Source organism: Gorilla gorilla, chromosome 3 (assembly GCF_029281585.2).
Source record: "Gorilla gorilla gorilla isolate KB3781 chromosome 3, NHGRI_mGorGor1-v2.1_pri, whole genome shotgun sequence".
Taxonomy (NCBI): Eukaryota; Metazoa; Chordata; class Mammalia; order Primates; family Hominidae; genus Gorilla; species Gorilla gorilla.
The window spans coordinates 205,108,868-205,123,884 of record NC_073227.2 but is presented as its reverse complement, the minus strand read 5'-3'; the positions used below and the strand labels follow the sequence as shown (position 1 = coordinate 205,123,884).

The window sequence follows — 15,017 nt, the reverse complement described above, 5'->3', positions numbered from 1 at the left end:
TCCCTGGAGACCTGTTGTGATGCCTCAAGGGAGAAAGGGAAGAACTTGGGCCCCTGACCCCACATCTCATGAGAATTATACTTTCAGTAGTTGAAAGGAGACACAATAGTCAAAATGTGTAACAACCAGCACCCCATGGGCGCCGGCCTTTGAGAATGAAGCACCTGTTGGAGCAGCTGGAGGGCCACCCTGGCTCCTGCCTGTTGGAAAGCAGCCCTGTACCAGCTGATCCTGTGCCTAACTCTGCAGTCCCTTGAAGCCCTTTGAACTTTCTAAGAGGGAGGCCCGTGTTGCTATGCCCAGTGCCACACAAAGGGACATGAGGCACAGTCCCTGATCTCAGGCACTTCTCAGAAAAGGACAATCATCCTTTTACACAGCCCATGGCAGATGCCAGGTGAGAAGCTTCTAGGGGTTCTCATGGCTGACTGCACATCCCGACCACCTGGGGGACATTAAGAAGAGATTCCTCAACTCCTCCTGACCTGCTGAATGCAAATATCCCGGAGCCAGGTCCAGGCCGAGCTCAGGGTGGTCCTTGAGCAGCCAGCATGGGATGCACCGGTGTGGACGGTGAGCACGCTGGTTTCCAGCAGGGAGCGACACTGTGGCCTCTGTGGGAAGGCCAGAGGGGCAGCACCAGGCAGAGCAGGAGGCACCCGGCAAGGCCCTGCAACGGTGCCTCTGCTCGGGGAGGGATGCCAGAGAAGACAGATTTCAACCCTCCAGCCACCTCCGGAGGAGACATTTAGGGATGCAGGACACAGCTGGAGGCCGGATGTTGGGCAGCTGTTGGCCACCAGCCTCCTCCGTTATTCTCCCCAGCTTAGCAACCATTCTCCTATATATGGTGGAGAGAAATAGGAAGGAATGGGCAAGAAATATATATGATCACGTATTCCAAAAATGCATCATGAAAAGACAAGTAAATGCCCCTAGAGTTTGCCAAAGCCACACCTTGCCCATGTGAAACAGCAAATAATGAACATGGACCACTCAGTGCTCCTCGCCTCATCCTGTCCTTCCACCCCTCCCTCTGCCTGCCCCTTCATTCCCAGCGCAGCCTCGCATTTCTGAGTGTGCTCCCCAGACAGCACAGCTCAGTTCAGCACTCAAAGGAATCCTACAATGCTGAATGCAAACGGATGGGCCCTGGCAAGTGTCGAACAAACTGTATTTACTGGGTTTCTGATTCGGAGGTAAAGCGCAAATGTTGCATTTTCTTTTCATTTTAATGCTAAGGATGATTGAGACAAAGGCCTGGTCTAGCAATTATAACTCTTATCTCATAATTATTCCTTGGCTTCACAAATCCATGCAAGCATATAACAGGCATTATCATGGGGAGCTGGCGATGGAGTGCAGGCGCCCAGATAGAATGCAGGCACCGGCAGGAAAGCGCGCAAGCCTGAAGGCACCTGCGCAGCCGCCTTCTCACCGCGCGTCCTGGTGTGGGGCGACTTGTTTCTGGTTCCTTCCTGTTAGAAATGATTAACTGGTTGAGGGGCTCATCAAGGAGGGTCCTGGCATTGCTATCTACCCCTGTCTAGAGGAGGGGTCCTGGAAGGCACTGGGAAGTGCTGAACACATCACCCTGGGTGAAGATGTTATCTAAATTCCTAATATAGTGTTGACTGTACAATGGCCAACTTGTCCTAGTTTGCCTGGCACTGTCCTGGTTTTCAAACTGAAAGTCTTGCATCCCTGAAACCCTCTCAGCTGCAAACCAGGAGAGTTGGTCACCCTGTTTGGTTGGCACAACCCCGCTAGCAAAACAACCCAGTTCCTCTCGAGACCTCCTGGCTCTTCCAGCTGTCTCTCTCTGATGGCAGCTTTCTTTCCATCTTTCCCACCCAGGTCATTCAAGGGCTCCCCCGCTCTTGGAGTTCTGGGATTCTGTCACTGCAGGACCCTTGGAGCGACCCCACCCTCTTTATTTGGACTCCCTGTGTGGACTCCTCATCCTGATTTCTCCTCCCCATCTCCCCACCCCACTGCTACACACACACACACACACACACACACACACACAAGCTCACACACATAAACATTAACACACACATGCAACACAGACACACATAAACACACACTCACATATACACACGCACACACATGCTTACACTCATGCACTCACACACTCTCATACACAGGCACATACACACTCATGCACACACACATTCACACACACATGCACACATGTGTTTACATGCATGTAGGTCACATGCACACAGCTGCATCCCCACTGACTGACTCTCCCCTCGGCCTCCTCCTGTGTCCCCTCTGTTGAAGGCCTCCCTGGGGCCTGAGCCTCCCTCCCTCCTTCAGGCTCAGGCACCCACTCCTGGCACCAACTTACTCTGGAGTCAATGCCCAGCAGCTGCAGCCCCCTTCCTCCCTCACTAAAGCTGAGCTCTGTTAGGGGAAGGAGCCGCCCTCCACCTCTGTGGCCCCGACCCCAGAAGCCTAGCCGGGTTCCTGGCACGAATCCAGAGCTCAGTCCACATCCGTAGAACTGAATAAACCGGACCTGAAATCATGGGCTTCTCCCACATGCTGGCAGGGACGTTCCACTGTCGCCTGGGACTCCTCTCACCTGGGGCACCCCACTCCTTCTCTGCCTGCATGGAGTGATTTCCCTCCCCACCAGTTGAGGAGTGGGGAGACACCCCCTCCAGCACACATTGCAGGAGAACCGGGTGCTTCCTGCCACCCTGGGAGTTCGCTGCCCACCCTACAGTGGGATCCCACTTAGAGGCCGCACTCTGCCTGAACACACACACACACACACAAGCCCACCCTCTACCCTTTTTTCTCACCTTCGGCCAGATCTGGAGGGCTGGGGCGCCTCCCCGGATGTCACTAGGTGGAGCTGTGTGGCAGTCCCTGGGCCCTGCAGTGGCTAGATGGGGTCAGCAGGCCAACCAGGAGCTTGAGGATCCACAGATGGACATTCCCACTGTGGAGGTGGAGAGGTGTGTGGCGGGCCCTTCTTCGTGGGCCTGGCCTCAGCTGTATGCCCTTGAGAAGATAATGTGGGGTACAAAGCAAAGGTGCTAAAAGCCACTGGCAGAGGAAAAAGAAGGAAATCATCGCTGCGGCATTGTGAAATGAAGGCTGAGTCCATCACTTACACTACACAGTTACCTGTGCACCTGACCCGCCAGGTGGCTATGATTTTTTCATCAGTAAGAGCAATTGTTTTTCTGGGGCAACTTGTTATTTTAATAAAAATGAGTGGATTTACCTATGACTAGAAAGATCCAAAATCACTTTCAGGGCTGGGGTTTTTCACTGCTTTGTGTGTTTATTTGTGGAATCTAGGCTGTAAGTCTTAAATCAGGCCATCAGTCTTCATCTATCTTGCTTCTGTTCTTTGCCATGGGGCACACACAGACTATGAGGTTCATAATTGGTGAGGTTGTTAATAGCAAAAGTGTTCTACTTCGTGCTTCAGTGCTCACCGCCTTGTAGACTGTGAGAGGGAGAAGCAACACATTAAATCAGCTGACGAGACTAAATTGGGATGTGTTGTGATCATCACCATGGACAGATAAGGAAGAAAAAGAGAAAGTTAGAGATGCAGTAAGTGAAAGAAACCTTCCCATGGAAAAACACGAACCACAGCTGGAGAAGGAGGGACGAGGGATGCGGGAAACTCAGGAAACAGAGAAACTTGGAAAGCTGCAATGCGAGGGGGCGATTTATGGGGTGAGAGCAGATGGCTGTGCAATGTGATATGACAGCTAAATAAGCACAAGCAGGCTCAGCCCTCACAACCCACACTGCCCGGCTGCATACTGCCCGGGCGCCTGGCCCCATGGCCAGGGGCATCTGCGGACCAGACCGTTGCCACCTATTGAACACCTATTGTGTGTCAGGGACTTAGCACACAGTCATGACATCCCCCACAGACCCTGCAAGGTGGCCAGGACCAGCAGGGAGACTGCAGCTCAGAGAAGTGAAACAGCCAAGATCCCAGAGCTAGAAAGTAGCAGCTGGAATTTAACCCACCTAACTGCACCAACCCAGTTCCAAAATCCTGTTAGTGCTTTGTGTCTGGCCACACTCCGTGAGTGAGGATGTGAAGTGCAAGGTGACACCTCACTGGCCGCTGCCAGCAGGAGCACTGCAGTGACCTCTGGCAGTGTGGAGTGGAAGGGGCCCAGGCACCGGGAGATAGATGACCTGGGTTCCAATCCCAGCCCTGCCTTGCACTAGCTGTGTGACTCTGACTGTCACTTAACCTCTCTGAGCCTTAGTCCCTTCAACTACAAAATGGGGCAAATGGTATCATCCCCACTGGGATGTTGTGACGGTTCAGCGGACGTTGGTGTCAGCTTATGGCGAACTGCTTGGCTCACTAAACACATGATACTAGTCTTGTGAGCCAACCTGTAAATTGCTGGTAGCTTAGCGGTCTTGATTCTACCCATTCATCACGACCAGCAAATTCTACCTCCTGCATTTGAAATAGTAAATATTTGTAATATTGAAACCTGCCTAGCAAGGATGGGCCGTTCGTCCTTGGTGAGGTCTTAGAAGAATGAGTGGCTTCTGGGGTGCATGGCTAGGCTTGTGCTCAGCTGGCTGCAGCCTCTGTAGGACTTGCAAAGCCTTCTCTCAGCCCTCTATTTCATAGCAAGTGATCAGCTGTAGTCTAAGAAAATTGGGTTCCAAAGAAAAGAAGTGTGACGGGAAGTGATGGTTCCGGAACCCATCCCAAAGGAAGAGTGGTTGAGGGAAATTAAGGTCTGTGAAGCCTGGACAAGGGGAGCAAAGGTGCCATCTTCCAGTGTGCTCATTAATGGAGGAGAGGAGGCTGGCTTGGAGTTGCTCCCAAGGGCAGGGCTAGAAGGAAGAAAGGCAGGGTGGGCTGCATGGGAAAGGGAGTTGGGATTTGCTGAGGGGACCCTTCTGGGTCCGGCTGCTTTGCTAGGAAATGTGATTAGATAGATACTGGTTCCCTAAGATTCTCCATCAACTGGATATCCCGCCATTCGGTTCAATGCTGACAACAATGCCTGGAGTTAGAGTGGGCCTCACAGGTCAAGGGGCTCCATCCCACAGGACAGCCCCCACTCAGAGGCCAGCCACAAGTCCCAGGTCCCCAGGCTGCCGGCACCTGTGTGTGATTTGGCTACATTCGAGGGGTCACATGACCCTACTTCAGGTTTGATCACTCACTAGGACAAATCACTGAACCCAGGAAAGCACACTATATTTAAGATGACTGTTTTATTGTAATGGATGGCCCTTAGAGAGGCACCACATAGAGAGGCCCGTGGGAAAGAAAGCATGGGAGGTGAGGCACACAGAGCTTCCACTCCCGAGGGGCTCTGGAACCGCACGCCCCGTGGGCTTCACGTGGGGCTTCATCGCGCAGACGTGAGTGAGGAAATCATGGGTCAGGTGATCGGACTCAGTCTCCAACTCCTCTTCCCTCCCCCGGTCTGGTTCCTCTGGTGGCCAGTCCCCACCCTGAAGCCGTCTAGCCCCCAGCCCCAGGACCCCTCTCAGTAGCATTAACTCAGGTGTGGGAGAAAGTAGCTGCTTATGAATGGAAAGCTAAAGACATTCTTATCCTCAGGAAATTGTACCCCTGGTTTTAGGAGCTCTAGGTTGGAAACCTGGGACAAAGGCCAAATACATTTTTATGACACCGCAGATACACTTTAACATCCCTTCTGCCACTAACTGACTATATTTAGCGGCTCTAAAACTGATTACGGGAGGCAATTCAGCCCCACGTAGGAAAACACCTTGTTAACCACAGCGCTTAGCAATCGAATAGGCTGCTGCCCGAGGTCTGAGCGGCCTGGAGCAGGAAGTGCCGCAGCGGAGGTTGGGTCAGTCTGGGTCAGTCGGAGCGCAGAGGGGGAAAGCGCCCCCCGGTGGAGTGGCAGCTTGGAGCAGATGCCCGCTCAGCGCCACGGTCAGGACGTAGTGTCATGTGTCTGCCTTGCTTGGTTTCAGAATCGAGAGATGCTTCCGTTTTGGATGAACAGCACCGGCAGGCGGGAAGGTTGGCAGCGTGGATGGCACGGCTACGACAACGAGCTCATGGACATGCGGGGCATCTTCCTGGCCTTCGGACCTGGTAGGCGAGGAAATGACCAGATGGTCTCAGACCCCATTCCCAAGGAAGTGTCTGTAAGGGGGGCTACGGGTGCCAGGAGAGGCTGCAGGGATTTCCTTACAGACCCTCTTTATGAGCCAAGCAGAGCAAACCCAGCCGGTCTCCATGAAACATCTTTTGCTGGCTTCCTTTCAAATGCTTCTTGGGTTTGGCAAATGTAGCCAAATACTTTGCCTTGTAAATTTTAAATCCTGAGTGCAGTGAAGAAAATGTATTCCACATGTTTGTGATTCATTTTTTACCTAATTCATCAAAATGTTATTTCATAGCTATCTGATGTCCAGGAAAGCTTACTGGACACCAGGTTGCTGACCGCTGTGAGTCTCACAGTTGATGCGATCGCTTCTCGGGGTCTGGCTCTTCCACGGTCCTTCCCGTCTCGAACACCCACCTCAGAGAGGCTCATTTAGTTTAGAGCCCAACCAGAAGCTGGGATGTGCTCAAGGGCACTCACGGAAATGACCTTGAGCCTGACTTTGAGAATGAGCCAGAATGACGAGGGTTGCCTTGCATGAGAGCAAATTTGCTGTATCTTCCTTGACCAGATTAATTCCTAGGGCTGGAGGAGAGGAGAGATGGAGAGGGCCTATCTGGTCATTTGATTTAACAGATGGATCCCTGCCAATTCATACTTTGGAAAAGTTTGCCAAACACTCTGAAGATCTTACTGCTACCTGAACACCCTCTTCTCCCAAAAACAAAAATTAAAAAGGGAGAAAAAGCATCCAACAGCCATCAACCATCAGTTTACTGGTTCATGAGCTATCCTTCTTTCTTAGCACAGTCTGTCCTCCTGCACTAAATATAAGCAGCTTACCCTGATACCTGTATTCTGAATGCCTTTTTCTAGATGTTGGTCAAAATGTTTCAGCCCACAAAAGTCCATGTTTGCCTTTCAAATTATAGGTTACACATCACATCTACAAGCTCTGCTCATCTCTTCAATGTAGTAAGATCAAAGACGTATGCCAGCATCCCTCATTCAGCCTACCATCGTTCACTCTACTTTCCACAAAATCCCTGTTAAGAACTATGAGGTGTCAGTTTCTGCAACCTCCTGGGTGCCTGAGCTTAGGAAACACATTAGTCCAAATCCCTTTCCACATGTGATCCAGGTTCCCAAGTCCTCAAGGGAGCATTAGAAGCAGTAGCAGCAAATTCATGGAGCACTAATAGGGTTCATGATGTTGGCCTAAGAGAGGGTTCTGAAGATGCCTGAACATGTTGCCTTTAACCAGTGATAGTTATCAGGTGCTCCCTGTCAGCCGAGCCCCAGGTCAGATATGCAGAGCCCCAAAGCTAAAGGAATTAGGAATGGAGCACCCCAAGGGTAACTACTGGATTACATTGGATACATTACAGGGCCATGGTCTTTCTTTGGGAGAACATTAGTCAGCAAGGCTTTCATTCAAAAGCATGGCACCGTCCATTCCCAGATGAGGGAAATAGGATCATGAATGCAAAGCAGTGGTCTGGGAAGGACTATATACAAGTGAGAGTCTCAGGAATATATATATATATTTTGAGACAGTTTCTTGTCACCCAGTCTGGAGTGCAATGGTGCCATCTCAGCTCACTGCAACCTCCACCTCCTGGGTTCAAACAATTCTCTTGCCTCAGCCACCTCAATAGCTGGGATTACTGGAGCCCACCACCACGCCTGGCTAATTTTTGTATTTTTCTTAGAGACGGGGTTTCACCATATTGGCCAGGCTGGTCTCAAACTCCTGACCTCAGGTGATCTGCCCGTCTCAGCCTCCCAAAGTGCTGGAATTTCAGACGTGAGCCACCACGCCCAGCCGAGTCTCAGGAATATTTTAAAGCAGAACCAAATCTAGCCCCAAACCCCAAATTTTAAACAAGGTCCCCAAAGCTGCATTAGCTTAAAGTTAAAATTCAGTGAAGAGATTCTGTCCATTAACAGAGGCCTCCGTCACAGGCTCCTGTAACACTAAAAGCGCCCAGTCTTTTACAGACAGATAGATGACACCTGATGAAAATGGACTGCGCTAATTGCAAAATGTTTCCAGGCAGATACAGCATGGAGAGCCTCCCGCAAACCATCACGTTCTGGCTCCAGTTCTCATGAAAGATTAAACAGCTTTACACACTGGCTGTTTACTGAGAAGAAAATTTAAGAGCAAGGCCTTTAATAGCTATCTAGCTGCACTTTGAGATAAAGGTGCATCCCTCCTGATTAACTGTATGTGCTTCTCGCTTAGGGGGAAAGCTGGGCATCATTGCGGCTGCCCAGATGCAGCCTCAGAAGTCAGTGAGTCTGGTCCAGCAAAGAGAAAGGGAAGTAATTCTGCAGGAGAGCCTCACTCTCGTTAATCCCAGTTTCTAATTTGAACAGTCTAATCTTGCCCTGGAGAACTCCACGTTCGAGATAAGACAGCAGGAGTGGGAGTCAGTGAGCTGCCTGCGAGCTAGCAAGCCCCACTGGGAAGGCAGCCCCAGGTGGCCAGGCACAGTGTAAGCCTGCAGAACCTGCTCTCTGTAAGAGACACACCTCTCATATCCAAAAAAATGTAAACACGCGAGGATAACTTGGACTCTCTGTCCATGTCTGAAATGCCATCTTCAGCTAGTAGAGCCTGTCTGGGTCCTCAGTTGGATCAGGCATTGTTTTGCTCTTCAGGAATTTTCTAAAAGCTTTCTCATTCCAGCCTGGATTATTTCTGCACTGAGCCCAAAGCACTATCCCTGCGCAGCAGGAGGCCATGAACTAGATGGGATGGGAAAGAAATCTCAATCCTCCTTTCTGCTTAAATGCACAGAATTCGATGTCATATTTCCAATGTAAAAAGATAATATTTTCTAATACTTTTGTCAGAAGAATTTGTTCTCAGTTTTTCCTGTGAAGTGTTAAAGAAGAGGATTTTTGTTTTGTTTTGTTTTTTAGAGATGGTCTCTCTCTGTCATCGAGGCTGGAGTGCAGTGGCGTGATGGCTTACTTGTAGCCTCCATCTCCTGGGTTCAAGAGATCCTCCTGCCTCAGCCTCCTGAGTATTTGGGACTACAGGCACACACCACCGCACCTAGCTAATTTTTTATTTTTGCAGAGTTGAGGTCTTGCCATATTGCTCAGGCTGGTCTTGCACTCCTCAGCCTCAAGCCATCCTCCTGCCTCAGCCTCCCAAAGTGCTTGGATTACAGGTGTGAGCCATAGTGCCCAGCCACAAATGGATATTTGATAGACTGCGGGACACCTGGGCTTACTCTGGTCCACTGCCTCACATGCCCTCCCACCCACACACAGCAAGGCATGACCCCATGTGGCAGTAGGATTATCACATCCAGGTCACATGAGAAGAAGAAGATAGAAGAGTTGCTTCCATGTCGCTGGAACAATCGTTCCACTGGATTCTCGTGCTGCACTTGATTCCTCGGATAGGGAAGTGTAACTACCATCCTCATCTGATTGTCTGATCTGCCTGAGAGGGGCTGGGATACTGGGGCAGCCCTTCCTTTCTCCTCTCTGGATAGGTTTTACATTATTATTATTATTATTATTATTATTATTATTATTATTATTATTATTATTTTGAGACAGAGTCTTGCTCTGTTGCCCAGGCTGGAGTGCAATGGCACGATCTTGGTTCCCTGCAACCTCTGCCTCCTGGATTCAAGCAATTCTCCTGCCTCAGCCTCCTGTGTAGCTGAGATTACAGACACCTGCCACCACACCCGGCTAATTTTTGTAAATTTTGTAGAGACGGGGTTTCACCATGTTGGTCAGGCTGGTCTTGAACTCCTGACTTCATGTGATCTGCCTGCCTCGGCCTCCCAAAGTGCTGGGATTACAGGTGTGAGCCACCGTGCCTAGCCAGGTTTTACATTTTTTAAAACTAATTTTTACTCTGAGGAGAAGCTGACCCTTATCCTCCATGCCCCTGAAGAAAAGTGAACCCTCCAGATAATTTAGAAAGTGAATATATTCAAACCACGATTTGTCCTTGTCATACATATTTATTAATAATAGTAGTGACCATTTACTGAGTATACACAGTGTGCCAGGAACGATGACTTTCTATGCCTATTTCCGGAGGTCACCCAGCTAGTGCATGCTGGGTGCAGGCTGGCGGTGGAGCCCACACACCTCTTTATATTGGATTCAACTTTAATTCTCCAAAGGGAGCAAAACGTGCTATTTGGGCAGTTCCCCTGGATCTAACATACTATGTGGCAGAAGTATCTATATTCAGCTTTTTTCCAATTTATAATTCCAGGATAAATAGAGGAGCAGAATTTGGTGTTGATACCTCTGCAATATATTGCTGTGTGTTGTTGTTTGTTTGCTTTTTAACTGAAGTATTTAGGATTATTTAGCAAAGCAATTACAAAGATTATTTCTAATATCTTAAAAAACTTGGCTTTACGGCCCCCAAACAACTCATTTCCTTCAAAAGTTGTAGGGAAACTAGAAAGCACAGGCACAGGCCTTTATCAATGGCTTAAATCTCCTCCCTGAATTCAACCTTAATGTAGCATTGGGTATTTTGTTACAAGCTCTGGTTTGGGGCCTAAAAGTGAAGTTGCTTATGTGTATTACTAAAATCTTACATTCACTCTTTAAATGGACAAGTGCTTTGAATTCTGCCTCTCATCTGCCCGCTGTAGAGAAGAAGAAATCCCTTGATTGAAATCCCTCCAAAGACATGTGGAGTCACCCTCGGCGTCCCTCGCTCACCGTGCTGCGTGTGGCCACCCTACCTGTGTGTTCTTGCGTGACTCTCGAGCTTGGGGCCACTCTGGGCAGAGGCACAGTGGTCTCCTCCATTAGATCGCTCAGAGCCTGCACATGGATCCCTGATTCAGATACCAGTTTGCTCATTTTCCACATGGCTAATTTATTTTATCTGTTGGTAAAATGCTCCCAAAGAGTGTTCCACTCATCATCCAAATGTATTTAGGAAACCATCGCCATGGCTGCTGAGCTAGCGAGCACCGAGAAAACTGCAGTTTCACATTCCATCAAGACCCGTGACCTCGATGGGGCAGCAAAGTGAGAAAACATTCTTGAGTTGCCGTGCGGCCTCTGCGGTAGACGCTGGCACTCTGGCTGTCGGTCCGGGCTAGATAGATGTTCTGGAAAATGACATAGCATTTAATTTGGTTAAGGGCAAGACAGTCACTCTGTGACCATACAGGCTCTGCTGTGCTCTCTGCAGACATGGAGCAGCATCAGATGGCCCTTCAGCCTCCCCCCAGCCCCCAAAGAAAGTGCTGTTGTCACAAAGAGAGCACAGTTATGCACAAAGAAAGTCTGTTTGCTGATTACCTTTTTTTGAGACAGGATCTCGCTCTCTTGCCCAGGCTGGAGTACAGTGGCACTATCATGGCTCACTGCAGCCTTGAACTCCTGGGCTTAAGTGATCTCCTTACCTCAGCCTTCCAAGTAGCTGGGAGCACACCACCGTGCCTGGTTTAAAAAATTTTTTTTAGAGATAGAGTCCTGCTCTGTCATCCAGGCTGGTCTCAAACTCCTGGGCTCAGGCAATCCTCCCTCCTCGCCCTCCCAACTTGCTGAGACTACAGGTGTGAGCCCCCAAGCCTGGCTCTGCTGCTTGTCTTTTAAAGAAATTCATCTCCATGAGCCATAGAAAGCTGTTTCCCTTTCTAACCTACAGCCTTCCGGATACCCTTCTATGTTCACACTCACTAGGCCACACCCCACTGATGGAGCTGATTCCCTAATCTCAATGTCACCTGCAGCCTGAATGTAATTCTTCTTTATTGCGTTCAGCCCACCTCTGCCCTGGAGCTGCCATGACAACTTGTTTGTTTGCCTTTCCCTTTCAGATTTCAAATCCAACTTCAGAGCTGCTCCTATCAGGTCGGTGGACGTCTACAATGTCATGTGCAACGTGGTGGGCATCACCCCGCTGCCCAACAACGGATCCTGGTCCAGGGTGATGTGCATGCTGAAGGGCCACGCTGGCACTGCCCCGCCTGTCTGGCCCAGCCACTGTGCCCTGGCACTGATTCTTCTCTTCCTGCTTGCATAACTGATCGTATTGCTTGTCTCAAAAAAAACACCATCAGCAAAGTGGGCCTCCAAAGCCAGATGATTCTCATTTTATGTGTGAATAATAGCTTCATTAACACAATCAAGGCCATGCACATTGTAAATACATTATTCTTGGATAATTCTATACATAAAAGTTCCCACTTGTTAAAAAAGATACAAACCTTGTTTTTCCAGAAGGTAGGAAAATCCTAGCTTTCCATTTGTTCAGTTATATGTCATTTTCTCCTTTCTTTTCACGTTACTCAGGATGAACTCTCTGAGCAGGGACCTGCTCCTGCAGCAACCAAACTTGGAGTGGTTATTGCAGACAGACGTGGCTCTGGGCCCCTCTCTGTCCCACCTTGCACAAAGGACCCCCTCAGACCAGGCCCTTGTCTGTGCCCTGTCCACACCCAGGAGCCATCCTCAGTGTCTGTGGCCACAATCCTGTACTGTTCTTTCCATCCCTGATAAAAGGAGGTCTACATGAAAGCAAAAGCTACTGTCTATTTCTGACCCAGCTCATGGAATTTTTTCATCTTATACTGAGCTCCAGAAAGGACGTAACTTAGCATGGATCACCAATCAATCAAAAAATAAATAAATCACTAAGGATTGGAGAACTCATAGAACAAGGTGAAAGACATGAGTGCCCTCCCAAAGTCTGAGTGCACGAAAATTTCTCTCTTGCCTTGAGGAGCAGAAAAGCTTCTGATGGACATGGGCTTCTGTGAGACTTATCACACATAGTACATCATGGCATGAAGCCCGGCACATAGCAGGCCCTGCATGTTGATGGACAGATGGATGGCCTGCCTGCCTTCCCTGTCCATTCACCTGTGCAAAGGCTTCCTCAGACACGCCACTCTGTGGCTCCCAATATAGGGTGCAGACAAGAGCAATCCCTGACATGACATTATAGCCTGGGAAAGGGCTGGCTCACTGATGGGAATGTGGAGGCATCAGCAAGGATCTCGGTGGATTGCTCAGAGAGGTGATGTACTAAGCCTTAATCCTGGACACCAGTACCCCTGCAGCATGGCTTACTCAACAACAGTCTTTGAGTGGCATAGAATTCCAAAGAAAATGGTGCTGGGTGGAGAATGGAGAGAGCATGATGGAGCAGAGTCCCAGTCACTGACCAACTAACTGGTCGTTTGATTAGGAAACAGTTTGGCCAAAGTACCACCTTTGAGACCTAAGTTCTTTTGATACCTTTGAGAAGAGCCACTGAGCCTGAGTTGAAATATTTTTAGCTTAGTCATCTGTGTTTGCTATAGGAGAAATTGTAACACAAGAAATAACTCCTTTTTACATGATCATTTATATCTCTCTACATATATATACTTGCATACACTATCACTGCATTAAAAAATGAGTATGGGCTGGGCATGGTGGCTCACACCTGTAATCCCAACACTTTCGGAGGCCAAGGAGGGACAAACGAACCCTTGAGGCCAGGAGTTCCAGACTAGCTTGGGCAACACAGGGCGACCCCCATCTCTACAAAACATAAAAGATTTTTAAAAAATTAGCCAGGCATGGTGGCACATGCCTGCGGTCTCAGCTACTTGGGAGGCTGAGGCAGGAGAATCATTTGAGCCCAGGAGGTCAAGGCTGCAGTGAGCTTTGATCACACCACTGCACTCCAGCCTGGGCAACAGAGCAAGACCCCATCCTCCACCCCCCCAAAAAAAAAGAAAGAAAAAAAAAGTTTGCACTAATTGAGGTACATCTGCAAGTGAGACTTTTTGTCAGGAAAAGGCGATATATCAGGTCTCCTCAGGACGATGGAGGCCTTATATGGTGTGTTACCTTGAAAACTGAATATCAACGTTCACCTTGATTCAGGAAAGCTGGGTGCTGTCTCCATGCCATGAATCATGAGAGCAAAGGATCACTGCTTAAAAATACTGAATTTACCTTCACAAAAGATTTCTAAAGATTTATGTAATGTGTTTTAAAAGCGCCAGTAAACCATCGGATCAATTGGAAAGAAGGCAACTCTTCAGCCTTTGTTATCTAGCTGAAAACAAATGACAACTTTCAAAACATTGGCAGTAGTTGTTGAAAAAGACGTCTATTGTTCAAAGTTTCTTTCTCCTTAAAGGACGGTGTTCCAATGAATTCAGTAGAGCCCACTTTCCTCCACTGTGGAGGAAGAATCCCTAAGAGATACTCAAATGATTAAATTAAAAGTGGATCATCAAATTCAAGAGAGGCATAAACTTAGACACAGTCTTGCATTTTTGTCTTTCCTGAGCTCTTCTGCCATTTTCCTCCTTCACTTGTCCTGAAAATCTGGAAGTTACATAATAAAACTTTAGATATTTGTCTGACAAAGTGTAATTACTCAACTGAATAAATGACTGAGAACAAGTTACAAAAGGAATCATGAATCCTGGTAAACAATAAAGAAGATTCAGACACCGAGGGAAAAAAATAAAGCTTTTTACTTAAATAATGCATACATTTTTAATGGCTTAATTATTTGGTGAAAATTTGTTCCTTTTTATTTTTGTTTTAAAATTACATTGTTCTCCTTAGGAAAATTCCACTTTCTCTAAATGTATTTTTTTCCATAGGAGTAAAATCTGCTAGGAATATGTATAGACACTTTTTCTCCTGGATTACTTTTCAACTTCACGGCTGATTCCAGGACAAAGATAATTGGGTTGGTCTACCGAGGACAAATGAAAGGAATGAGCCTCAGATTAAAGATGAGATGACTTTTTAATAATCGCCATTCTGACTGGCATGAGATGGTATCTCATTGCGGTTTTGATTTGCAGTTCTCTAATGAACAGTGATAATGAACTTTTTTTCATATGCTTCTTGGCTTCGTAAGTGTCTTCTTTTGAGAAGTGT

The 15,017-nt window shown here is 48.2% G+C and overlaps 1 protein-coding gene across 3 annotated transcripts in view; it reads left to right on the top strand.

Annotated features, from left to right (window-relative positions):
- The window catches only part of ENPP6 (ectonucleotide pyrophosphatase/phosphodiesterase 6), a 185,026-nt gene extending 170,409 nt beyond the window's left edge, over positions 1-14,617 (top strand). For all 3 annotated transcript variants that reach the window (XM_063705663.1, XM_063705664.1, XM_031010562.3), the window contains 2 exons: positions 5,974-6,097; positions 11,942-14,617. In XM_063705663.1, the coding sequence (XP_063561733.1) occupies positions 5,974-6,097; positions 11,942-12,147 (330 nt within the window). In that variant the 3' untranslated portion in view covers positions 12,148-14,617. The remainder of the gene's footprint in view (positions 1-5,973; positions 6,098-11,941) is intronic.
- The last annotated feature ends 400 nt before the right edge of the window (positions 14,618-15,017 follow it).